Here is a 27,839-nt window from a genome sequence, read left to right as displayed (position 1 = left end):
TTTGGCAGCCCGTGCACACTCCTTTGTTCAGTTGCCACACATAGCTGAGGTTTCTTTTAGTACCATTTAACGTCAATAAGTAACATGCTCTCTTTTTAAACAAAAAGGATCTGGGAAGTGTTTGCTCTCTGGCATGAGAAGATTTATTTTCTTCAAGTCTCAGATCTACTTCAGAAAATATAGAACAGACTCCAACAGCATTGAATCCCAACAGCATTATTGTCCAGAAAAGGAAACTTCCCCAATCTCCTCTAAACATTCAGAGCACAAATATTAGAAAGCCCGTTTTCCTTTGCATGTAAGGCTGCAAATAAAATGGGGTAGTCAGATGTACACAAGCTTTCAACAATTCATTATTAACGAGATGCTTCACTGAATTGTTAACAATCCTGCTACTTTGGTAGCTTCAGCTAAAGCTTTAACAACTTGGTGCCAGGCGATTTCCCAGCTGCCTTCAATGGGCTTTGCGAAAGAAAGAAAAAAATGTGCTCTCTCCACCCCTGGCCTCAAGCAGTTATTGCTATATGAGTTAGTGAAATAGTGCCTTAACTTCAGACAAGAGTCTCACAATGTCATTAACAAAAGCTGCCTTTCAGAAGTTGAAATGTAACCGGACAATAATCAATAAATAACAGTACAGGCATCCCGTTGAAGTCTCCTCACTGAGCCAGGCAGCAAGTGTGTTCAGCCAACAGAAGGTCATCTTTCCTTTAGGGCCATTGTACACTTCTCTAAGAAGTGAAAAACGGACAGGAAGGAAGAGAACAGAGACAGTGAAGGTCTGTCAGAGAGCTAGTTACATATTGAAACCATAAACAGGCGGCTGGGTGAATCCTGGTGCTGTGTATCCATACGGGAAGTTTGCCTGGGGAGGTACTGCACTGGGGCCTGCTGTTAACATCAACTGCTGGCCTAGAAAAGCATGAGAACAAAAAGTTAGTTTAAGAATCCAAGCTTCCCTAACACTCGCTGAACTAGGGGACAGGATTATGAGGCTTTCGCTAAAAATCAGCCACTGTGCAAGCATATCCAGTGAGTCACACTCTTACTCAACATGCACTACAGGGTGGGCACCTAGGCCACCTGCTCTTGCTACCAGAAAACTACCAAAGCAAGGCAGGACCTTGAGGGCTTGATAAACATGGCTTGTTTTGAAGAGACCATAATGAAAGCAAAACAGCCTGATACTATTTAACCCATGCATAGTCAAAACTGAGAAGTAAAGCAGTTCAAGCAAATAGTTAGGTCTGTTAGGTCTCATGGTCTGGAGAGTGCTGCATAGGACCCGAACATACCTTGACAGATCTGTCTTCATCACTGGGAGCACACGTGCCTCATGCATACGTTCAACTCAGGTTAACATTTACATCAGACAGCGAGTGAACCAGTCACATCCTTCCCTTACCAGCCACATCTAGGTGCTTGTTAGCAGAATGCCTCTTCAGAAGGGCTTCTAAAATAGCAGCACTCTTGAGGGCAGCCATGGTTTTATTGGCTGCATGTGTCTTAATATGGGTGAGCGAGAAACCCAGTCTGCCCTTCTACTTGGAAAAGCAGAAAGCAGACACGTTCCCCTTCGACAGAAGTAAGAGAAGGAATCTGCGTGCTCTGTAAGTTATTCCTGGGGTTGTGCACACCTTGGTACCCCCTGTCCGTTACCATACTGAGGACTATGCCTAAGCTAGAGTTCTGAGTCATGTAAGAGAAGCAGTACTTTAGTTGAAGAGTACTAGTACTGTAAGAGTGAAATGTCACTTCGACTTGCACAGTTCATCTAGCAGAGACATACATTTTACGATCTAGTTGAAACCAGTTTACTCTGACTGGAGGTAGCTCTCTCCATAAAGAGAGACCAGAGTGACAACAGGTAATCAATTAAAACCAAGTCTTTCACCTACCAAATACTATTGGAGTGGGTTCAGTTACTTGTTCCTCTTCTTTTCTTAGGCTTTCAGAAGCATCAAGTTTATCCACCTACATTGAAGCGAATAGGAGATGTATGAAGGCCTTGTCTAGGAATTGCACCATTGTACGAGGCTTTTCATGCCTGGGTACCTTAGCTATCAAGTGTTCCTGTTATTAGTCCAAGTTGGAGACGACTACAGTCTGCATGTTCCAGCAAGCTATGTTGTAAACCTGCCCTCCCAGTTGCTTTTGGTTTATTGCAACAAACCGTAGCTTCAGATGCAGCTGAGATTATCTTTACCTTAAAGTGAAGCACTTTTTGGGGCCCTATTCTAGTCATTATTAACTCTATGGCCCAGAAAATAAGTCCATCAGATTGCAGTTCCAAGCACCACCTCAAACAGACCTAACTTACACTTCTCTATTAACCTGCAATCCGTCTCCCCTTCTTTGAGAGCACCCAATAATCGCAAATATTCCAGGCCCATGAAGTTTGATCTTATTGAGGACTACAGCCTAACCTGGACTGTAGACTACTGGTTTAACCTTATTAGTACTCACAGACTCCTTCTGGAGGAAACTCTAGAACCATCATGGAAAGTGGTCTAGTAGTAACAGCTTTATACAGATCCCAAATAAAGCTCTGTTCATGCTAAACGCATCTGTGAAAATGCTGCAGCAATGCAGGAACCCTGAACACAACTTTGAATTGTGGGGGTGCGGGTGGGGAAGTAATCTTAGAAAGCAACAGTACCTTCCTTCTCTCAGGTTTAACAAGTTGTGTTTTTCCTAAGAGAACCACTAAGGCTGAAGACTGCAAAGCACAGAAGTCACCTAGGTTCACATCCAGACACAGGCGGTACTACTATCCTGGGCAAACATATAATTAGCCCAATGCTCTTGTTTCAGCTGTTCCTCATCCTGCTTTCCCATAGCAAGACTCCTATCTGGTCTGAGAAGTGCAGCAAGTGGGGGCTCTATCATACTTCAGAGAAGTTAAAGATGTTATCTAAAGCTGGTGATTAACAGTTTCCTGGACTTTTTGAAGTCTGCGACTCAAATCAGTAAGTTGAGTGGCAGTAGGTCTTAAACTAGTTCATTTATCGCTGTCAGCCCACCAGCTCTTCAGGATAAGAATCCTGAAGTATTGGTGTTATAAATGCTATCCATACTATTACAGATCAAAGCAATTGAGAGGTAACAGTTTCAAACTAGATCTATTTCTCTAGTTATGACCTGGGATTCCCACTGTCTTGGATTAGACCTTCCTCTTCACTGCCTCTAAAACATGAAGGAATTTTGAGCAGAAGTGCAGCTACTCCCTCTGTTGGGGGAAGAGCAAGTGTGCGAGAGCAGACACCCTGCAGAAGAGCAAGAGCAGCTCTCCAGGACAGTCTAAACATCTGTCTGCTTTGCTGCCCAGGAGGGAAGGTGGTCAAAGGTTTCCAAGTAAGTCTCACCATACTTTGTGTGCCTGGCCCCTTCTGGACGTAGGCTATCCTGTGCTTTTTATGCAAAAAAGAAAGGAAAGTTCTGGAAGATGAACACACCCTACTGAAACTAGTCTATTCTTTTGTACTTTCGAAGTTAGTTATGTGACAATTTCAGACACACCACATTTATAAAGCCCATTCTAATTCCATGTTTTGCAGTTAATTCCACAGACTAAATTAGTTCCACTGTAAACCACTTTCACCATGCAAATTTTCTTTCTGGCAAGTTATCCCGTATTTAGTACACGTGATTACTTGTAAATCCAACCAGCAGTTTTAAAACTGATTTTACACCTAAAACTCACATGAAAGAGTTCAGGTGAACTTGTGTGGCAAGTTTCTCCTCAGTGGAATGTGAGGAGAATGCATTTAAGATCTGTGCAAGTACTTTCACCAACTAACAGGCAAGACGTTTACAGAAGCTTTTACGCTACTATTCAAACTCACCATGCCTGAAGATTGCACCATTCAGTAATTTACAGCATAGCAGTTTGCACTTAAAACACATCTTGTTACATGGCAACTACTTTTGTTTACTACGAACAACATCCTCCTGCCACAAGGTATCTGTAATATAGTGAACAAGAGCCCCAACAATCAAGTCTTCCTCAATCACTTGCTTCTGTTTCCCATGAAGAGGAGCAGAGTCTGGTTGGATTTTCAAGTTGTTTGTGAATTGTTATCCTTTTAGCATTAGACAGTGAACAGGAAATGAGTTAGAGCTAAATTACACTGTTCTTCTGGCAAAAGCTACAGCTAGATTCCTGTAAAAGAAACCTAGGATATTGAGGGACACAAATGAACACAAAGAGTTTGAAATCAGAATGTCACCTTATAGAACAGCCCATCAACCTGCAAGAAAATTCAGAGGGGAATACTTAACATGACTTGATTAAAAGCAACCTGAAGCAGTCTCTTTTAGGTTACTCATTTTAATGAAGTTCTTTACTATGCAACCCTAGAGCCTTCTAAGGAAGCATCTTAACTTAGTGTCTTAGACCTGTTTGAGTCAAGCATTTCAGGACCACACATGATCAGAATATCTCTCCTTTCTCAGCTGAGGGCTATTGGTACCAGGATTGTACAGCCAGACTACACATCTAGAGTTCTGTTTTCCATTTCAAAAAAATCAGTCTACTGCTATGGCTGATGTAGGAATAGTGTGCACTTTTGGTTACTCAAAAGCAATATTCTCTATAACAAGAAAACAGAGAGTACTTTCATAATTACACAAAGCATAGAGTGACAGGTTGCCCTCACCAAAATTTTCAGTTTCATCAACTCTGGAGCTGCCCTGAAAAGCACACAGTTGCTTATGTCCACTGTTAAAACCAAAAGTTTAACTAGCCTCCTTACAAGTCCCAAGGCATTTATTTATAAACTTTGCTAGCTAGGCTGAAGTGGTGAAACCCACAGAACTTCACCCAAGACTTAGCCTGTGAGGAACAACGTATATTCCAAACACATGCAAATAGCTCTAGTTTGTATAATGCTAATCATCCAACAGACTAGAAGTCTTTTTAGCCTGTGCAATACTCACTTTGGTAAGGTACTCTCTCATCACTTGGATGAAATAAGGCATTGCAAAGTCCATGATGTTGTGCCTCCATGCCAACTCCAGGACTACATCTGGATGCAGCAAGTCATAACACGTGAAAAGGCAGGCTGCAAAGCACTCCTGCTTGCCTTCTTCCAGGAACCACTGAAGCAGCTTCTCAGCCAGTTCTGCATCTTTGGACTCTGCAGCATACTGCATAGCATCCTACAGAAAAGAACAGTTAATCTTGACCCTTGCCTGTCAGCATCTTGCACTACACCCTATGAGTGTGTTACTGCTAGCTACCTCAGCCAGGTATTGGGCATACCATGAAGTTATCTTTAACATCACCAGACATGTTCTGTAGGAGTCAAGCTACAGTACCTACATTCAGTTAAGTCTTATTTTGAGGCAACCCAGATACTTGTATTAACATTATCCAACAGGCTTTTCTTAAGTACTTGAAGAGACCTGATGAGATTTTACTTAGTTTTGTTACAGAGAAGATAAGCAATCTTTCCAGTACCCCACCTACCTCACCATATAAAGGATTACCCAGAGCAACAGAGATTATTGCATCAGCTGCTTGCTATGTGGCAAGACAGACTATTGGCCACTTCTATAGAAGTGCTGGCAAAAACTGGCCCATGTGAACTCACTACAGGCTTGATGACTGTACCATTGTAATTACATTTCATCTGTACTTTTACAAGGGTGTAATTCTTCAGTTTCGTGGAGGAAGCTCCGTACTGACAGAGAAAACTGTACAGATGCCATTGATTGATACAGATAAATCTGAGTACAGGATAACATTATGAAGTTAGATTTAAGATGCACGTTGGAAATTGCAGATGTTTCTGCTCTAAGAGTCTTTCCTTAAACTTCAAGTGAAGGAATAAGACTAATTAGAACTCCAGATCTGAAACTAATGAAACACATTCAGTATCCAGGAGATCTGCGCTTCATAGCTCCGACTTCTTTCTGACAGTCCGGGAGAAAGGCTGCATTAACTCACCTTATACAGACGGTCTTTCTTGCACAGCTCCACGCTCTGTTTCCAGCGGTTGTTACCCTTATACAAGTATGCTGCAATACGCCTAAATTCAATTAGTTCATGCTTTTCCAGACGCTGAGCCAATGTGATGTTGTCAAAGTTGTCATAAGCATCAATGGAAGCTCTCAAACCCTGTTCGAGAGAGAACTGTTACATGTGCTTCCAGATGGTAGTAAGGAAGAACTATAGCAGAAAAGCACAAGTGTTTAGGTTCTGCCAGCTGGGTGTTGATACTATGGCTACAGCTTAACACATACTTGATGCATCTCTCTAAAAGATAGTTTTTACCGAAGCAAGATGCTAACACGGTCACACTGACGTCACTGGACAGGACTTCACTTGACAGAACAGAAAAGCTAGTTACCTCTAGAAAACAAAGCATGTCTTCCAAAGAGCAGCTGATGGGGCCAGACACAAGTCTGTTTCCAGAAGTGTTGCCCAGTAGAGCACACACCCGATACTGACCTGTGCGAAGCCTGCTCTGAGAAAAACAACTGTGGCGTTTGCTTTGTTTGCAAACATCCCAGTGTCTCAAGACTCCTGCCTGCAAAGGGCCCGATTCCACCCGCACTACTATTGCATTGCAGCAGTTCTCTTCTACTCAAGGGAATTACTCTGCGTCAGCCAGGAAACAACCGAACCATGGCCTCTTTTTGATGGAGCATCCCTCAGACCTAGCAATCCCTTTTGTGGGGCTCACCTGGTAATCTTCCTCCTCTGTTAAAAGGTTGTTTAAAGCTTCATTAACTCCTTTGTTGTTGTGGTTCTGGACTGAACGCAGATAAGGCTTTACTAGAAGTAGCTGATTAACCTGGAATTAGATGTTTCCAAAACAAGATTAAGTACACCAATTCTGGCACTTCATACTTCTGAAACAGGTTCCTTTATCTTAACAATAGTTTGTGCTGTCAGGACCCTCTAGACAAAGCATCTTGTATTGCCAGAAGTAAAACAAAACAGCCCCCTAGGTCAGTTATGCTAACTCTTCCAGTGTTTCCCATATCAAGGCAGGACTGGGACACTTCTCAGTCCTCCATACTGGAGGCAAAGCTACCTGATAGATGTCAAACCCTTCTTTCCAGCCAGAGACTGGAGTGTCTTAACATGAGCAAGAGGATTTCCTGTTCATCCACCATCTCACAAACTCACCTTTGAGAAAAAATTGACTGTCCTGGTGTGATCCAGTCGTGGAGATAATACTAGCAGGAGATCATTAATTAGCAGAGGTTTATAGTCTAAGTAGAACTGCAAGGCTTTGTAGTACAGCTCCACATTGGCCACCTGTGTGGTTAGACACTAATTAGAACTTCAAACTCAAGTAAGCCTAAAGTGCCCAGTTTGGAACACTTAACTGAGCATAAAGTTTATCTGTCTTTTAAGTAAAAGCTTAAGTTTACTTCTAGATGCCAGAAGTATTACACTTAGATGCAGAATTCTTGTCCAATCCTATGACTGCTTCTTGTCCTATCTGGTTCCAGATAATGAAGTCACAAGCTACTAGGGGTAGTACAAACCAATTCCAACCCATCCACAGTGAAGAGATCCTGGCATGGGTAGCCCGCTACAGTTAATGTGACCATCTGTTGAACTCCTGAAGCCAGTAAAGGGTGTAGCCTTAACCAGTCGTTAAGTTGTTGCCTTGAAACCCGTAAGACCAATGAGAATGCATTCAGTCTCAAATCTCGTCTATTCATCAATTCACAATTCTCTGCTGTATTCACAGGACTGCCCATCCCAATTCTCACACTGAAACAGCTAGAAATAGAAACATTTGCAGAGATCTTCCAAGAACTATTACAGCCTCAGACTAAGAGAGCAGTCAGCTGAAAGGTATATTAAGGAGGTTATGCCTCTTGCTTGTGACCTATGATCCTGAGCAATCTCTGAAAACGTTCTGTGCTAGCTCCTGACACTCAACAGAATGTGCTGCACAGCAGAAAATAAAAGGCTGTTTAATTCTCGTGCTAAACTGATTGGAAGTTGTTTTAAGTACAGCAGCTACTGAGTAGTAGCTTAAGCAATCTTATTTTCTAAACAGCAGTTCTGTTGTGCATTTTTCCTTCTGTTCTGAAAGAAACTTTCAGGTCTTTGATACAGTTAACTAGTTACTTACCTTGGCAATTATATCTTTAAACTGCCCTTCTTTCCAGGCATCAGTGGGATGATTCATCATTGTAATTATTGCATTGTCATACTCCTCGTACTTGTCATAGAGGAATACAAGTTCTGCCCAGAGATGAGCCTGTTCTGCAGCTCTGAGCACCTGATAAAACAAGAAAAACTCAGTTTGATTCACTGACAGCTTCCCATCTTCTCTTGCCATATTGTATCTTACTGCATACCTTTGGAATATTAACTCTAGACCAGAAGAGCTCCAGATGCTCCCTCATTTTCTGAGGCTTGAATTTGGAGTATAAGATAGCAAGTTCTGTAAACATTCCCATGTGAGCACGTTCTAGGCCCAAAGCAGCTTCCAAAAGGGCAATTAGTTCTTCAAAGTAGCCACGATCCTGCATGTTAGGAAAATAAGGATCAAATGACCAACTGGCACTTGAAGCTTGCTAAAATGCCTATTTACTTAAATGCAACATAATTATCTCCAAATGAGAGTGCTTCGATTTGTAAGACATTATTCCAGTGAGGAAACAGAATTGTAAAAGAAGGGACAGTGAAAACTACCACCCTTCCATTTACTACAGAAAAAACCACATGTAGCTATTAGGAAATGGAGATGGAGGAAGAATTAAAGATCAGCCCCACAGGGTTGACTGTGACTGTGACTGCTTTGCTAGCAGAGACAAGTATGCTGTCTAAAGCATTTTAGGATAGAAACAGCAATCTAACCTGATAGTAACTGATCAGCTCTTCAAGTTCATCAGCATGAATGACTATGTGTAAGCCACAGATCTGCGCCAAGCGGAATTCCTTTCCATCCACACAGGCAAAGCATACCTGTAACGAGAGTCAGCACATAGTTAACAGGAGAAGACGGCAATGCTTTATCTCCTTATATTAAGGGAAAGTTAATCAGCAAATCTTCACTGAATTTGAGGCTCACGTACTGTTCCAAATAGGTATTTCCACAATGTTTGTTCTAGAATTTAAATCTCTGCCGTTCGTTTTATACTGTTTTGAAACTAAGCTTTATTATCTTGGGAAAGAGGACAACTTATAAAGCTACAGACACACTCTGTAGCCAGAAACAGTTGGCAAGCTACTCTCAGAGCTAAAGCAACATGCTCAGAAGCATCAGTAGAGCACATTGTGCGGACTGTTGAAAAAACATGAGTTGAGTTACCTCCTTCCACGTCCTCGTGCTGTTGGCTTTACGGCCACTGTCCACTGCTGCCTGATACTCTCCAAGGTGTACCAAGGTAGATGCCAGGCGAGCAAAGTTAGATACATTGTTATAGAGCAGTTTTGCCGCTTCATACATTCCCTCTTCATAACAGCGATCACCCACCTGGATTAGGAGTCCAAGGTAAAAAAGTGTAACATCAAGAATCAGGAGTCAGCTGCACAGTGGGTCATACATGGGAGCTGTGGATCAAGACGTACCTGTTGTATATGGGCATTATTAGGGCCACTAATAAACTCCTCCAGTTCTGACAGACGATTAGTTTTTGCCAAAGCAAAAATAAGTTCCGTCTCTACATAAGACTCTCTAGCCTTCTTCCTGGCCATCTGTAAGAACTTGACTAGGTCCTCCCAGTTATCTTGAGGAGAGAAGAGATATTCAAGATCCTCTGATTAGTCATTCTGTACTACTCACTTTGCCCACCTTCGGAACAGTTTTCACTAGTAGTCTGAAGGATCTCTTGCCGTTTGCATTTGAGTTAACAAATTCCCTGCTAAACACCAAGTCACCTTCACATAACGTTAACTCCTCACAACTATTCTACAGTGCCGCTGGCAGGCAATTCAGCTAAATAAATACATTATACTTAGCCATATTTTAGATGATAACAGTCCAAATAATGTCCACGGGAAGGTCTAACTTTGGTGTAGCAACACAGACAAGCTTGTTGACGGGAATCTCACTAAACATTGACTCATCCATTCCATTTACTGACTGTTCCCCTCTTCTCCAAAACAGAATTCGTAAGACTTCAGAATCCTGGTGCTCCACGTAGCTGCAATAACCTAGCTCATATGTAAACAAACTTAATTCTGAGGATGCTTTGCCTTACCATTTCTATTAGCTGCTTGAACAACTTCCATGTAGGCAGATGGATCATCTGCCTTTATATAGGAGTCAATGGCTTCTTTCACCAAGTCCTTCTGGAGCTGTGCTCTGGCTAGCTGGCTCCATACAGCTGGCTCGTTACATCTCTCTGCAAATTCATAAGCACGGTCTAAGTTGCCAATGTGCTCAATCAGCACCTGTTTGAAAGTGAAGTTGCAAATTAAAAATAAAAGCTTTATAACATTGTCTTTTCTAACACAACTCTTCCTTCAAGTGTATATGCTGTTCCGTGTAAGCAATATGAAGACAACTGCTTTTAAAACAGCCATTTCCGTCCAGTGACGCAGACCTAGCAAGAAAAAGACTCTTGCTGCTGTTTCTCCTCTGCCTTACAGAGTCAGTAAGGGTGGCCTAAAGACCTAGTAGCATTTACCTCTCTTGCACCTTTCAAGTAGGAGTCCCAAGGTAACCACAGAGTCAAATGCAGCGCACATACCCTAAAGTGCACAGTGCAACACTCTAAGAGTTTGATTATTTTGACCAGATCAGCCTCCGAAGTTACTATTTTGACTTTCTTTTGCTATTCTTTGCACATAATCCCACTTCACTCTGCAACTTTATTTCATACGGGAACCGCACTCATAAGTCTCAATGATTTAAGAGACAATCACTCCTTGAGAATCAGTGTAACAGGACACCTCCCGTTCTCTCCATTACTGGCATTCTGTACCTTCATGCAGGAACTACGCCTCACCTGAATTGCTGAAGTATTGACATCAAACTTTCTGAATATAGCAAAGGCTTCTTCATATAGCTCATTACTGATGGCAATGTTTGCAATATCTGGGGCATCATAGTTATCCAGCCGATTGATGTATTCCATCACACGAGTGCGGTCAGCCTTAATGGCAGTCAGGATCAGCAGATTCTGGAGATTCCTTTGGTTAACAGAAGCACAGGCTATAAGCAGTGCATGATAACGCTTGCTCAAGTGACATGCATTGTACATGCAAAAAAATACACCTGCTTGCTGTCACTAGCAACAACCTTTCATCTCCAGATTGAGAAGCATAGATACTCGCCTTCAAAAAGAAACCGCTTACCAGTATCAGTGTTCTCTCAACACATCACTGCAAACTGCATCATATTAACCAGCTGTTCTTAAAGTACAGCTGACTTTAAATTCTGCTTTTTCACCTGATTATATATTTAAGAGTGTTTAGGTCCTGCAACCAAAAGGCTCACAAAGTAACTTTAGTCACTTCCAAAGCTAAACAAAGGCACTGAATAGCCTAAATTTGTGGACAAAGCTCTCCTCTTACCTGTGTTCACTGAATACAGAGTTATCCAAAACTATTTTTTCCAGTAATTCAATCAATTCATTAGGCAGGTCAGCAGTCATGAAAGCTTTCACAGTTACGGAAACCTCCTCTGGATCCTGTGTCTCTGATAAAGCTGTTTGAACAACCTGGGTTTGAAGGCAGGAAAGTATTAACCGTTTTCCTCAAATGGTGTATTTGCCAACCTATTCCAGTGACTTTAGAATTAAGGCTTCAGAACTTTAAGAGTATTTTTGTCACAGACAGCAAGAAAGAGCTACTCCTATACAGGATATAGCTGGATATATTAAAAGTGACATCTTGGGTCTGTATACAGAGCAAATTTACTAGAGGTAGGTCACTCCACAGGACAGAAATAATATCTTATTAGTAACTACGTTTTCTGACCACGAAGGTCACAATTAATACCTGCCTCTCAAATGCTTATAAATTTCTGTATGGCTGAGATTGTGCCTTGAGGGATCTTGTGCAGGTAGGCAGGTACTTTAATGCTCCATGTTTGAGAGATCCCGAGGTCTCCTCATACTGGAAGTTTAGCCTTTGTGCTGTACCTGGTCAATCAGCTGCCGCCTGAACGGGTTGTTTTCTTCCAGAACGTTTGCCCAGAGCTCAGGGTCCTTCCTGCGCACCAGATAGCGAGCCTCACTCTTAAACAGGGAGTTTTCATTGCAGACCTGAAAGAGAAGTTACAAATATTGGCATTGATGTTAAGGGTCAGTACCACAAGACAGGTTTAGCTAGCTATGAGTCAGACAGTCTAGAACTAATTGTTGACCAATACTAAATGCCACAGACAAGTTCTTACCCAACCTCTGATCTGGAAGGCTCATGGAGAAGGTCTCCAGCAGAATTTCTATAGCTTCTCTTGGTTTTGCCCGACACACAAATACTGTGACAGTGGCTTCACAGTAACTATTTGCTTCTGTTTGAAGTGAAGACCTGCAGAAGCCTGAAGAACTTAAGCTTTAAATCTAGAAAGGGAGCCACTTGCCTGGGCAGTGTTAAATAGTGAACTGAGGAATGGTGCTGGTGTTTAAAGCTAGAAAAAGGTTATGTATTTAGTGTCATTAGCTTCACACTAGAAGTGTTCAGAATAGCAAATGGCTCAAATTTCCCTGTTAAAGTGTTAAGGGTACAGAATAAATACGAAATCTCCTATAGAAGTGCAGCAAGAAAGAGTTATAATCCTGTTAGTACCACTAGCTTCAATTTCCAGCTAGAAGAGTAGAAACCTGAAGGCCTGTTCCATCTTCTACCAACAGGTCACGTTTTGTTAGTACCCGAATCAGCTCTTAAAATCTCAAGTACTTTCCTCTAAGCAAATTAGTAGTAGCAGCACAATTCTGCTTTACGTTGTACATCTATTAATTGTGGGAGCTCAGCTCTCTTCTAGGTGGCAACAATTCCAAGAACAATTCTTATAGGAGGAAGAACTTTTCTCCATAACCAGGAACACCTGCTTAGTACATCAGTTCAATGAAGGAACTGGCGCTGACACATTTTTAGAGTTAAGCTTATCCTAGCAAAGTTTCCTAACAAAACAACTCAGAGCCACCTTCCTATCCTGAAAAGTATGAGGCAGATGTAGACAGCTTTTTTTTTTTTTTTTTTTTTTTTTTTTTTTTTTTTTTTTTTTTTTTTTTTTTAACCAGGGAACACCATTTACTTACTTTCAAACAGGGGTAAGAACCAGCTTGTTTTGCCCTACACAGCTGGCATTCTTTGCATATACTAGTGCAGAAGCACGGGGAGGAGGAGAGTGTTTTTCTTCTCAGCAGGCCCAAACACTACAATCTGGCATTAAGCTCTAGTGTTCAGTTTGGAACTAGGATGAGTTTGGAGAACCCTGGGAATTTCACTTGCCCTTGAACTTCTGAGGGAGGTTCTAGGAATCAACAAGTTTAAGATAGGAGAGGAATGCTACCAGAGCAAGTCCCTGAAGTCCAACTGTCAACATTTATTTTCCTCATTCCTAGTTAAGTATTGGAGCAACCCTAAGGGTCAACAACAATAAGAGAAAATTACAAGCCCTGCTCTAGTTTCAGGGAAGGTTTTCTTCCTACTGTAGAGTCAGACTAGATGACAGCCTGTCCCTTCTGCTGATCAAGTGCTCAAGGCTCAAAAAAAAAAATTAACAAAGGCTTAGCCTTTCTTATGCATATTCATTAGCTGGGCCCATTTGAGTATAATCAGTGGGTGAGACACAAATGGCACCTTAAAGTTGCAGAGTTATAGAATTTTAGTTCAGACATACAGCATAAAAGTTACATCTCCATAGAGAAGAATCCTGGTTGCCTCAACTCCTGAGGGAGACTCTAAGATAGGATTCTGCAAGTGTTAGACAAATAGCCAGCTCGGCTTCCACTTTGGGCAGCAAGTGGTTCTTTAACATGTTTATATAAGCAGTTTTGCTAACCTTTATGAGTTCCAGATCACACTGCCCCCTCTCATAAGCAACACAGGCTAGATGAGGGTCCCTCTTTTCACAGTATTTGCCAACTACACGGCTGTCGTAGTACGGATTCTCACGAAGAAATCGCTCTGGATTATTATTACTGTCAATGTAGATTTTGGCCAAGGCATTATGAGTTGCAGGTTCTTCACAGCCTTCATGAATCCTTGATTCAAGCCATGGCAACAGCAACTTAAGCCTTTGAAGAAACAAAACATTTTAGGTTTATAAGTCAGACTGAGGCGTGCTTGACAGCTACCCATTAATACTTGGCCTTCCCTTCCAGCAAGTCTGCTGGTCAGATTTAAAAGCAGAGACCAGCCAGTTATTTTGAAGGAGTTTTAAATGAGAGGAGGCCAGATCTGCAGTTTAATATCAGGGAAGGTTGCAGACGCCACTAGTTTTGCGATCTTTCCTTTTAATTCCTATTCTATTAGCTGGCTCTCCATGCTTAAAGCCATTTGTTCATTTTATGGCTAACCACAAACTAACTACACGAGCTGCTGTGTGCCTACAACAGGTTAGTCAAGACAGTTTTATTCAGATTGACTCCAAAGGCACATCGCATGGTTGGCTGTACAGGCAGTGTTCAAAGGCCATTCCCATATCACCCAAATTAAGAGACGGACTAGCAAATCTAAGCTCCTTTTCTATAAAGAAACAAAAACAGTATTAGTACTGTATCATTCAACAAAACTGCATCCAATTCAATTTGGGTATATACCAGGGTCAGAAAAGCCCAACACTGGTGTCTATAGATGCATTTTCGTTACCGATTTCTTTTTTCCACTTCAGCCACCAGCTCATCTGTTGAGAACTGGCCTCTAACCACCATGATCAAGTTCTTAATGACATCTTCAGAACAATCCACATCAAGAAGCCCTCCAACCACTGCTGGTATACGGCTAGGGTTCACCTAAAATAAGCCACCATTATTAAAATTAGTTATTAGCATTACTAATAACCTACCCCTGGTCTTCCACGTGGGGAAGTTCTAGTTAACAATTTAAACTAAGCTTTAGAGCAGTGAATTTTAAGGTACTAATGCATCTGTATATAAATTATAGGGAAAAACTACACCTACAGGTTTGTTATAGACAAAAGGCTTATTGAAGAGCCTCTGTACTAGAAGTGTGAGTGTAAGAGAGACTAGGCAGATTCTGCTTCAGTCTACTAAAAGGTTAAGTTTTTTATAACGAAGGAAAGAGCAAGAGCTTAAAACTGGATTCTCCTTACCTTCTGTACATAGATCTCTATATACTTCTGCAGGTTATTGCGATATAAGTACAGCACCAGGTCATGAACAAAGTCAAATCGATCACAGACAATGATCAGAGGAAGCTGGTCGGTGAGCTTTGCCTCCTGTATTTTGTGCAAAAAAAAAAAAGTAAGCAACCAAAATTTGTTGAAGCATTTTTGAAGCAGGAAAGTCTAAGTTCCCTTAGCACTAGAAGTCATGATACATCGAAATTTAAGACTGCCAAGCAGATAATTTACTTCAAAAGCAAGTTACCCATTAGGAACGCTGTGCAGTCTATCAGCTGAGTTTCAAGTTTGGGCTCTTCAGGAAGAAGAGCCACATTAGGCCTACATCTCTAGCTTCAAAATGACTATCAATTCACATATCAATTCAGAAGACAGTTGCTGGGTGAATAACTTAATGCAAAATGAAGTGGCATTAACATCCCACTGTACCAGTCACAAAGCACGTGAAGCACTGTAGTACTGGTTGACTCCAGCTTTAGCTATCTTTGTGCAGCCAATATCCTTGATAAAGCGCCTGCTGAATACTTCAGCATAGCCTTTCCTTCTGCCAGGCTGGATTTACCTAACGTTAGGTGGCAACATATCAATTTGGTACCAGTTATACCGCACAGGCCAGTTTTAAAGGAACGGTGAATTTGAGCTTGTTTTCCCAGAGGTACCCTAGAAGGACCTATTATATGGCTGGAATAGGATCAGACTCCTATTGCAGCTGCAGAGCAGACTACTCACAGCCATGCCAGCTAATCCTTGACTCTCCATTAGAAGACCTAGCTCTGCTGCTAAGCAAAACACAGAGGACTGCTCAATCCATTGGACAGAACATTTACCTTCAGAAAGTTCTTCACCCTTTCCGGATTATAGCAGTTACTTTCACGGCAGATTCTCTCCACTTCCTTTATCTGACCAGTCTTGCAAGCTGCCTGGATGTACTTGAAGTGAACATCTGGATCCTGGCTGAAGTTTACAATGGAACCCAAGAAATAGAACAGTCCTAGAAAGTCACATGTTTTTAACACAGTTAGAAGAGCACATGAAGCAAGTGCAGACTGTTACAGGCTTCGGCTTGTGACTTAGTTCAAACCTTGCTGAGAGAGTGGCTTTCCTTCAACTGTAGGAAAAATCTTTTTTCTTTCCCTCCCTTCTCTTTCAGGTTTCATCTTTTTGTCCTGATCTTGAGTAAAGAGGGTTAAGAAACTAGAACAAAGCTACCCCTAGAACTCACTGAGATGAGCTCCCTTTGATAAATACATCTTAAGGCCCAGCCATGTGACAAGTACCTCTTTCATAAGAGCTACAATCCTTACTATGAGCTTCAATCAAACAGTGCTTCCAAGCAAGCAGCTTCCCTCTAATACTGTACCTTCGTAGCTTTTGAAAGATTCAAAGAGCTCCACAAGAGACTGGGTACCGAGCTGTTCATGGTATTTAGAAGCAACTTGCACACAGAGCTGTAGATTTTGCCTAATGTTGGCTGATAGCATGGCACGCAAACACTCCACAGAGTCTTCAACTGAGAGAGAGCCAAAGAAGTTCACAAGCCACTGCAAAGAGAAAGAAATTTCATTTAGTAACTTATACAGGATTTGACTGACTTCTAAAACGTGGCCAGAGTTTCTACCCTGGCTACTAGAGAAGTCTTCCACGTGCTAAGACCAAGCACTTTGGAACAAACACACTCACCATCTTTACAACTACAAAAACGCAGTTTGGAAGTAAGCTTCTCAGGTGGCCATTACAGATCTAAGATCAGATTTAAGCCAAGCCATCAGAAAAATAGATTACAATTTAATCATTAAGAGGACAACTGTTCTTGAATCACAACTACACACACTACTTTGAAACCTACAAACCCCCTTATAGCAGCTGCAGGATTTTAGCAGCTAGAGAAGTGCTGAAGAGTGTTCACTTTATTTTCTTACCCTGTACAACAGACTTACCTCAGGATTCAAGAGGTGAGTATGAACGACAGCACGTTTAATATCGTAGAGATCCGTGTAGTGTTCCAAAGCTCGCTGGAGCAAGCCTGCCTTTTCACACAGCTGGGCAATGTGAGCACGGTCATAGTGTGTAAACATCTGGTTTCCCAGAATGGCATCTGCAACCTGGGAGGTAACATTTCATATTGCCAGAGAATCACAGCAGCTCAGCATAAGAGTTGTTGAAAAGTCACAGCAATGACTTTTTTGTCAGAGTAGTCTTAGATGCTGCTAAATTAGTTATCGGACAGCATGTTCCTGTGCAACCCTACTATTGTTGCTCCTTCACATTTTGGAGGAGCTAGGTTATGAGATCTTACCTGTGGGGCATGAATCAAGTTCATTTCCAGGAGACGAGTCTGAAGGTGACCTTCTGCAGGGCGGTTATTTTTCAGGGCATCCAACAAAAAGGACGTGCACTGCTGAATAAGGCTGTTCTCCATGAACACATCCACAATCTGTTGAGATTGGTCAAATTAGAGAAGGGCGTCTATATACACACAAGCATGTTTATCTGTATATACTAATGGCCTAGCTAGAAAGGCAGCTCATGACAGCACCTAGCATGCTATATTCCATTCGTTTTCATAGGATTTCTTTTTCTGTCGAATATAAGAAGCACATTACTTTGAGCTATTACGCTAGATTTTGCTACCCACTCTAGTTTTAACACAGCATGCAAATCCCATCCCTTCTCTCTTTGGGATAGCTGCTGCAGGAAAAGCTAAGACTTTTTCCCAGTAGCTTCAATTATTTAGTAATGCAAATTGTTGCCTTATTTTTCTGCCCACTTAATCAGAAGTGGCCACTGGAAGCTGGCGCTCAACTTAGGTTTGTTTATTCATCTTCCTATAAATTCTCTCATGGGAAGCGTTAATGTGCTCCATCAAAGCCAAGAGTAGGACAGTAACACTCTATTGCGTAGTCTAAGACTGCAGCGTAGCTTCACTATTGATACTGCAGTACTAAGCCAGAAAGCTTCCACAAGAACTTGAGAGCACACTTGCCTCTAAAGAGTTAATGGTAACCAAACTGGATTGAAATAGTTTAGTCACTTTTCTAACCAAGCCAACTAGAAACCTGAACTGGCCTTACCAGTCCCCAAAACGGTACTATGCTATTACCTCTCTCTAGAAAGAGACCAGTATTCTTGGTGTAGGCATCACCTGGTTAATGTTAGCCAGTGGCTCCTCATCCTGTACCAGCATCTGAGAGAACTGCAGGCCTTGCTCTGGACTGACTCTCATCACACTTCTCAGTAAGAAGATCCAGTCTGGGGTATAGCCAACCTGGAGGTTTCAGAAACAGTCATGCATGTCTGGGAAGCTTTACACATCTTTTAAGCCTTTCGTTTCTTTAGCACAGGCACTATGAACTGCTGTGTGGTTGCCATATCCATCTTTCAGGAATTCTCAAACAAAAGTACTGTTTGACTGTCTGTTGACACAGAAATTCAGTATTCATCTGCTTAGTAACTGAATTTGAGCCAGGGCATTCCTCTTGCTAGGTAAGAAAATGGCTACGAATAAATCTTTCAACAGCCTTACGGCACTTATCACATAAGGTCCTAAACTTTAAAGTGAACATCAGGCAAATAGTTTTATAATCTGTCAAAAAAAAAGTCTTATGAATTTAGGAAGATTCTTATCTTTATTCTCTAGAAGCTTGAGCTAGTCCATTAATTTAATAGTTCATAACGTTAAGGATGTCCTGACTTTAATTTTCTGCAGAGTGCTCAGACCTTAGTCACACACTATGATTTACACTATGACTTAAACTATGACGATGAAGACAACACTGTTTCTCAGTCTTACCTACTCATCAGTTTTAAGTGACAGGAATCAAACTTATCTCACAGAAGATAGCTTGAGAATGTACACATTAAACATCAGGTAGAGTCTAGCAGTTTGTGATAAACAACGTTACCTTTTTAGCATACAGCACTATTTTCTGGAACTGACCAGTTTCAGCAAAGCACTGAATCACTTTGTTTGGCACGTTAGCACGAAGATAGACACTGAGCGCAAGGGTTGGGTCAGCTGTCTTCACCAGGTCTCCCAGCTCCTCTGAGCACTCCAGCTGCATTCAGAAGTGGTATTTTGTCAAGCAGAAGAATTCAGAGATGTACTATCAACGAAGTAATGTTCACATTCAATTGTTACGAGGCAACAGAATTAAGCTAGTGTCATGATTGGGCCTACCTTGTCTTCCTTAAGCCACTTCTCCAGAAGCTGCTTGCGGCCCTGCTGTAGGACAGGGCGACAGAGCTCCAGAGATTCAAACTTGTTCAGCTGTCCCTGGTCAAGCAATATCCCAAAGTACTGGAGCAGGGGAGAGGCCTGCCCAGGCTGAGCTGGTACACTCTGGAACTTCCTGATTGTATCACTGGTACGTAGAATTCCCTAGAGAGGCAAGATAAAGAGAAGCAATGTTTAGTGAAGGCTGAATTGTATTTGTCAACAAACAGGTGTTAAACTATATGCTGAATCATCTACTCTTAAGTTTTCAGGGTGGAGATCTTCAAACCAATGACATTTTAGGAAGAAATCAGTGGCCACAAAAAATGAAGTCTATCGTTGGAAAAGTATAGCAGATGCTCCTTTATGGGACACAGGAGAATATTTTAGTCAGAACAACCAAACCACAGGGAACTAAGGCTGGTATTCCAGCACTTTAGTTTCTGAATGTCAAATACTGAAATGCAGGTGAGCTAAGCAAGTCCACTAAGTTAAGGCAAATCCCCATGACTTCTAAGCTTTAGCTTTGGCGTTATTTTACCTTTGGTGCAGATGCAGCTACTTTAGCAGCATCTGCGTAGCTTCCTTGAGCAAACAGTGTGTTGAACTTTCTGGCAAATAACTCCTCTGCCCCAGCTAGATTACTACGTATAGCCATACGCAGACCCAAGTCTGGATTCTGGAGAACATTCGTAGCATAGTTCACTATGTTGTCTTCCTCAACACATACAGAAAGCACCTGGAAAGGACAAAAGGCATATTGAGAAGCACTGTCCTTTCCACAACTACCGTGAAATATAGCTATTTGATTGCTATGCAGCCCATCAGTGAAGCAGTGGATTATTAAAAAACCATGTTCATCCCCAAGCTATTCTGTACAAGATAGAAGAGGATAAAAACTGACTGATCAGACAGTCACTTGCTCCCTTCCATGATGTCTGTTGCATCAGATCATTTGTTAGGTTTGTAACATTCCATCTGAACTTTAGAAGGCTCAAAACCAGAAAGCGGGATTTGTTACCTGTCCTTTTTTGTTCACACCAATTATGCCTGAGGTAGGTTCATGAGGAGCTGTGACAAAAATAGTATCAGCACTAATACGGTTCATGTAGATGCACACTCCAGACTCCAGGTCGTACATGTGAATATATCCATACTTGGTAATCAGGTAGATAACACCATGCTTAATTCCAATCTGCCAAAAGATGAGGTTTTATTAGTCAAAAGTAAGACAGTAACAGTTCAGACAGCTGCCTTTAGCCTAGTCCCAAGGCAGTACTGCAGTGACATGCCTCTGCACTGACACTAAGAACAAATATAACTTCGGGCTTCTTCCTTACAGGCTGAAAGCAATAAACAGCCTTGCCGGCCATTGGGAGCCATAGCTCCGTTGAATAGGGAAGCTGAAGGAAATTAAAATTCATCTGCAGCAAGGGACAAGCTCCTCATTCTAATGAGCCAGGCTGAGGGAGAAAGTTCAGGCATAATTAGCATTCTAGTCTAGATATGTCAGTACAAGTTCCTGTTCAGAAATATGAGATATTCCCACTCTCTTCCAACAAGGCCTACACAAAGCACCAGCAGAAGCTAAACCAAGCTCAGCTACTGAGTACCCAGTTTACGTGTCAAATCACTTAACCAGGGAGGCTTTCAAGTCAAAATGTTCTTCAGACAAAGTACCACCTTCATTTTGGAAAAAGCCTTCAGATATTTTGTTAATTAAGCCTCAAGATGAAGTACAGAGCTGCATGAATCCTGCCACATTCTTATCTAGAACTCTAAACGTTAGTAGAAAGTTCAATAGCCAAAGTGATGCTAGAGACTTCTACCAGGGGACACTACTGAGGACTTTTGGGGGTGTATTTTCCTGTTGTTGTTGGGGGGAGGTTTGGTAGAGGTTTTGTTCGGCCTTTTTGTTTGTTGTTTGGTTTTTGTTGTGTGTTTGTTTTTTAATACCACCTTAAGTTGACATATCTGGACAAATACTGGAACAGCCTACATATATTTGCATTTCAGTTAGTTTTAATGTCCTCACACAAATCTATCAACACCCCTCCCAGAACGAGGGGGAATGACAGCAAAGCAGAAGTAGAAAGCATTTTCTACTACAGAGACAGCAGCTACTTGCCAGGCTATAAAGTTGATTTTGGGGGGATCAAACACTTACCTGCATTGCCACAGGAAAGTCTGTCTGTGCCTCAGGTGGGAAAAATACATCGACAGCTTTCTTAACAAATGGCTGATTTCCAGTAGCTGGCTGACCTACTTCAATTATGTGTAGCTAGGGAAAAAAGAAAAGCGTACATGTCCCAAGATTGTCTGCAAGGACAGCCACATGAAAGAAAGTTCCTCTCTTCAGATATGCTATTTCAGTCATCTGCCACACTTGGCTGATGAATATCTACCCAGTCCTGAACCAGCAGTCTGGGAAGCTGCACTCCACATACTTATCAGAGGGACATGTTTTCTGGAACTTGATAAAGTAAAAAGCTAGGAAAAGATAAAAAAACAAAACATGCTTTCTAAGAAAGCAGACTATATTTCTATTCAAGACAACTTACTCTTTTGAGTTAGAGTTGTCAATTCATCCACAATTTTGTAGGACAAGACTGAAAAGATCAAGACTTTAGTGCTACGTCAGCTTTTTACTTTACAGCAGTTGTAGCATATTCACCTGCTACTGAATTCCACTATCAGTTTGATGCAAACAGCCTACCTATAGCACTAAGGCTTATCTAGGCTCTTTCTGTACTGAACCCAAAACATAAACGGCTGCTTGATCTCTTCATGCACAAAAGCCCCCAGGTAGGCATAAACTGTTGCTTTAACACCCTGAGCTCAGTTCTCATTGCATCTACATTTGTTCCTGTGTCTAACTTTCAGACCTTTTGCAGTTCCTGTCTTGTTGAAAGAAAGGATTTTGATGCTAAGTATGTTAGGCACATGGTTCCCAAGCTGTTCTTGGAAGAACATACACCAAACTGTGTGATCACCAAAGTTCTAATAGTGCAGAGTTGTGCTACAGCAGAACCGGAAACAGTTGCAGACTTACCTTGCCTCCTGCAGGACTCCTTACAGCAAAACAGAAGAGGGTAGAAGGTTTGGCATTTCCCTCTATTTTAAATTCTGCAAAAGCTGCAGCATGGCCCTCTATAGGTTGGGAGACTTTTCTATCAACTGAGTACAGCTGCATTGCACCAACCACACGATTTTGCTAGAAAAAAAAGAAGGTCAGCTTTTAGAGATAAGATTTCAAATGTTTATAGCAAAATCTTTCGGATAGTGAACTAAAAAGCAGCAAACACTTTTTATCCCCTCCTCCAACACTTTAATCATGTTAAAGGTCAGGTTATGCCTACACAAGAGGTACTTTTGCATTTTTGGCCTAAAGAAACCGAAGTGAAGAAACTATAGCAGCTTTTAAGTGAAGTGGGGCTGGGGCTCTCCCGACTGCTTTCACAGCATGCTGTTTCCAGGTACCTTACCTGTGCTGAAATTCCTATCAGCAGCAGCCATTTTTGGTGTTCATCTGTTCTGTAATTGATGATCTGGCAGCCCGCAAGACTAGCATGTCTGTCAAACATCTTTTGGGGTTGTGATTCTCCCTCCATGCTCCAGTGGAAGACTGCGGTCTCTGTCACCAAGGCAACTGTATTCACAGATATCCATTTCCAGAAGATCACTTCCTCTGCCATTGTGTGAGCTTTCATCTTACTTTTCATCTCAATGTTAAAGATCTGAAGTGTTTTCCCAGCTAGTATGACAAAACCCAAGAAACAGCATAGACAGATTACCACGATGGCCATCCTGCAGTCTGCCTATTTACAAACTCCCTGTTCAACCCGCTATTCCAGCGATGTTACAGACAGCGTTAGCGTTCTGCCACATCTGAGGTTCCTTTGATACTTGACCCTCACCAGACAGAACCCCTTTCCCATCCCCAACACCTCTACCATCCCTGAAGCAAAAGTCTGCTTCCTACGGACACTTACACAGACATTCCAACAACTGACAAGCATAGACATTGTAATTAACTATCAACTGTAGTTAAAAGACAGTCTAAGCTACAGGGCTTGTGTAAACTCTGGTTTAGCAGAACTGGTAGGTGTCTATTAGTTGTCATTCAGTGGAATTAACAGCAAGAATGGCTCCAGTTTGTGTCATTAGTAGCTGCTGTAGATGACCTGGACTACACCCAACAGCACAAGACTTCCAGCAGCTCTTCAGATAACTGAAGACCACAGCTTCCACTCTATTTTTTCCTGTTGAATTAAGTGTGCACTTAACTGGGACATGGATGGGCTATGTACAGCAGTAACACACACACCTATTGAAGAGGACGGCCAAAAGTGCAGAAAGATTTTAGAAAGGCGTGGAGCTTTAGTTCCAGTTAAGATTAAAGCCTCACGATTTAGGTAACTAATGCAGGTTTAAGCTTAAATTTATTAGAAGCAGCTAGTAAGGCTAGACTTAAAACTAATATTAATTGAACCAACCTATAAAGAAATAAGGGACTTCCAGAAAAGCAAAGCAATGTTTTATTTCACTGCATGAGACAACTCATCTCTAGGAATATTGTTTTCTGTTCACAAGACACCCACGCAGACTGCTAGAGTATTGGCTTGTAATGCCATTATTTCTATCCACATTTCAGAAGTGTTTTCCCTGCTAGTAACACTTCTGGCTGTCAAACTGGTAGATGTTCCTTCTGCTAGGAAATTTTGATAGATGAAGGCTGCTGACCATTTAGGAATCATTTTCAAGAGACACTAACACTAAGTTAATATACATCTCTATAACCTTTTAGCATAATTGATATAGTAAACTGATCATGTTAGTTTAATGCAGTGCCAAAAGACAACACAAGAATTCAGAGCTACCACATGTAGTACTTATGCTCCCTGCATCAACTGCGTAAAGAACTGTTAACCAGATCAACTAGTTCCTGGGACACCCAACTAGCTTTCTGGGGACCAAAAGCAGCCTGTTTTGGGCCACCTTGCTCTGCACGCACACTTACTGTATTATACAAACGCAATTAAGCCCAGGCCTAACACCAGCTATAAACTGATAGCTGGAAACAGCATATTTACTGTACTGGACAATTTGTCCAGCAGTGGACTGGTGCTATCAAGGATTGGTTTTAGAGTATGCAGCCTCACATACAGAAGGCAGAGAAGCAGCTCTGGAAGGGCTCAAAGTCACCATCTCAACAGCAATACCAGAGTGTGCATACAGAAACTGCTCTCAAAGGCAGTCTTCCTGAAAAGGAAGCAGGATGTCCTTCCTAGTTTTAAGAACACAAAAGAAACCAATAAGCTACTAAAATGAGATAAAACCTCAAGCTTGTCTATTTTCTACACTAAATTTGTATTACAGCTGGAAATGGCTTTAGGAGCTTCACGAGGCAGCTAGCTCTGGATGTTGGGGGTCACAGGAGTAATACAATTTCTTGTGGCAAGACAAATTCAAACTTCAGAACTCTAAACTGTAATTAAACTAAAAAAAACCCCATTATTTGCATTAAGAGAGAACAGACCTGCTTTAAAGTCATAGTGAGGGCAAGTGTGCGTTTGAACCTCACGTCTACCTGCATGTTTTCTCAGGCCAAGATGTGAAACAAAAAGTCAGATTCTTAACATAAGTTTTTCTGATTAAGCTACCAGACTGAACAGTTTACTTAGACTATTCTCTACAGGTGTAGTCAAGTCAGCAGATTCTTTTTTGAACACTAGCATGAGAATTTACATTTCAGTTCACTGGAGCATAAAGGTTTTTTTTCCATTTCAAAGGACAGAAGCACCCCTGAGTGCTGCATTCTCCACTTACACCGACTGGGGAATACTCTCACTACAGAGCAAAGCAAAGGAATCACGAACACAAGGACAAAGCAGAAATCTTGGTACACCAGGGGAATGCAACATGCAATCTAGAAATGAAATTGTGCACACAGTAAAAAAATCAAAACAAGAACCATTTCATTTCTTTCTCTGAGGGCGGATTTGTATGTTTATTGCTCAATAATCCTCAGATTATGAGCAACTCCCAATCATGGCACAGTGAGTCACAATATGCAACAGTTTTGACTACTGAAGCATCAGTCAATCAGCAGGGGAAGTCTGGAGTGACCGACTGACTTAAACCACATCTTCAGTGCAGTTCACTGTATTCTGCTGGGTTTTGTGGGTAACAACATATTGGTTAGATAGCCCTACAGATCTCCTTTTCTACCCAACCCCTTGATTATTAGATTATTGATAGAACAGATCATTTAGTTTGCAATACCTGACAACACAACTTTGCACGTCAATCAACCTTTTTTTGTTGAGAGGACATGCTTATTCATTCTGCATGGACACAACAGTCCTTTCGAGCAGATCTTAACACTGACAAGAACGAAGCTATATTCTTCAAAGCTGATGATAATCCATTTAGTTGGTAGGTTAGTTTTATATCTAGAGGACATAGTTTCCTTTTCAGAGCTAGATGAAGCTCTGCTGGTGTAGAAAAGGCACTTTCCTTGCCAATATGGCTTGTTTAAAGGGGTCCAAATTTAAGGACAGTGCACTCTTAACAGATCTGAAATTATTTTTCCATTGTTACCTTTACTCACACCCCAGGCAAGGCAGTCCTTTGCAACATGTATAAGCATTTTAGCTGAATCACAGATTCAGCTGAAGTCAAACATAAAAGCATTAGTTTTCCTCTAATGTCAGTATAAACCTGAAAGCAAAGACAAGAAGTTACAGGTTTTGTGCCAGTTCTGAGGAGTTTTTTCTTGGACTCCTAAGTAATTTCACCATGATTTTGCACAATAAAAAACACACTTAGAAATGAATAGCACACAGGACATGCTGGCAGAGGTCTCTCATAAAAACATTGCAACTTGGTTTTGCCTATCAACTGTACTTCTATCATACACACACACAAACACTGAGAGCACACTCGTCTCCTTCACTTGGTACAGTCAATAGTCAAAGCAGCCACATGGTAACAAGCCAATGGAGAACGTTTTCACTATGACACCAGGTGAGGATTAAGGTCCCCCATCTGGCTATGAAGTGAACTGTCAAATGGCTACCTTAAAGTTCAGTACTTTTTATGAGATTAGACCATTCCGTACTACTGAACATAAAATGTCACGACAAAGTTCACTCACCATCTGTTTAGATAAGATGCAGGAAGAAAAGTACATAGTCAGTGACAGTTATTGAAATTAAATACCAGAAGTTGGTCATTTAAGAAAAGAAACAGAGAGGCATTAAAATTTACTTCTTTGAACTCAGAGCACTACTTAAACGCAGTGTCAACACCACAGGTACTGGTAAGCAGAGGTCTTCTATCTGCCAGATCTCATGATTGCCAAACTTAACATGCTTGTACATTCAGACTTCCACAGTTACTGGCCATCCTTATGACATTTTGTAGGTATCTAGTAAGCTCTTCAGAGATACAAGAGAGGGCCAGGACAGAGCAGGGAGTAGAAATGGCTTTACACCCCTCTTCATCTTTAGAAGAGCCCATATGTTTACAACACCTGGGTAAAGAGAAAGTATACCATATGTTGACCTGGTCCTCACTGAGACTAGCAGGCTGCAGTCCCAAGCCCAACTCACACCTACTTGGAGGCAAATCATCCAAAGATTACTGAAAAATCCACAGCCAAAAATACAGCATGCAAGTTCAGGCAGCAATTCTTACCCTCATACACATTCTTCTTAAAGTCCACAAAAATTTTAAGAGCATACGTAAGCAGTAACAGGGCTAAACAATAGGTTTTACACTGCAATTATAAAGGGTCACTCACCTTTTAGCGCAATTACTTTAGAGGCTGGATTCATGATGGCACTTTCAGCAGAAATTGGACGTCTGATGGGTGTTGTTGGATCGCTCATATCAATTATCACTACTTGTGCCTGCTCTCCCACTTTCTCCCTGATGCAGATGAACTTGTCAGATTCCATTGTTAGGGTACTGAATCCAATGTTTGCTGGGTTAATGCCCAAATTTTGGAGCTAGAAAGAAGAGAGTGCTTTATCATCTTTCCAATGTTGAAGGTCTAATTCAAGCCTCTATATCTAGTCTCCTCCAGAAGGAAACACAAGACACATATTTTGTTGCAAGAATGTATATAATGGAACTACAATTTATTTTTTGATTCTTTGTTCCAAATGTAAAGAATTACAAAATTCTCAGTATTCAAGTCCTAAAGATATTCGAAAGTTGTATTATTGATGCAAACTAAGAGGAATTTTAACTTAAGCATTTACTGCTCAACCTGGTTCTAGTAATGTGATGGGCTGCGCACTATCAGTAGCATCACTGCTCCAGATTTTGCAAGGCTGATAAATTTGGTAATAACTTAAGTTGCAGAACTACATCAGTGGGTTGTG

At 41.4% G+C, this 27,839-nt stretch overlaps 1 protein-coding gene across 2 annotated transcripts; it reads right to left on the bottom strand.

Annotated features, from left to right (window-relative positions):
- Positions 1-120: 120 nt before the first annotated feature.
- LOC104493688 (clathrin heavy chain 1-like) lies at positions 121-27,455 on the bottom strand. Of its 2 annotated transcripts, XM_010136418.1 has the most exons (32): positions 27,254-27,410; positions 26,606-26,608; positions 22,932-23,200; positions 22,499-22,660; positions 21,614-21,727; positions 20,468-20,641; positions 19,988-20,185; positions 19,411-19,611; positions 19,136-19,288; positions 18,376-18,498; positions 17,530-17,667; positions 17,171-17,335; positions 16,594-16,774; positions 16,061-16,224; positions 15,204-15,329; positions 14,741-14,883; positions 13,932-14,166; positions 12,067-12,189; positions 11,498-11,643; positions 10,930-11,113; positions 10,180-10,372; positions 9,548-9,705; positions 9,288-9,452; positions 8,834-8,941; positions 8,332-8,499; positions 8,103-8,252; positions 7,139-7,270; positions 6,690-6,800; positions 5,951-6,121; positions 4,939-5,160; positions 1,899-1,974; positions 121-912 (listed from the first exon to the last, which is right to left on the bottom strand). In XM_010136418.1, the coding sequence occupies exons 1-32, from the start codon at positions 27,408-27,410 to the stop codon at positions 797-799; spliced, it is 4,929 nt and encodes a 1,642-aa protein (XP_010134720.1). In that variant the 3' UTR covers positions 121-796. The 2 variants fall into 2 exon arrangements, with proteins under 2 accessions (XP_010134720.1, XP_010134721.1); XM_010136419.1 differs by lacking the exon at positions 26,606-26,608 and having other exon boundaries at positions 27,254-27,455.
- Between the last annotated feature and the right edge of the window lie 384 nt (positions 27,456-27,839).

Source organism: Buceros rhinoceros, unplaced genomic scaffold (genome assembly GCF_000710305.1).
Source record: "Buceros rhinoceros silvestris isolate BGI_N320 unplaced genomic scaffold, ASM71030v1 scaffold18805, whole genome shotgun sequence".
In the NCBI taxonomy this organism is placed as follows: domain Eukaryota; kingdom Metazoa; phylum Chordata; class Aves; order Bucerotiformes; family Bucerotidae; genus Buceros; species Buceros rhinoceros.
This window is presented reverse-complemented; position numbering and strand designations above follow the sequence as displayed.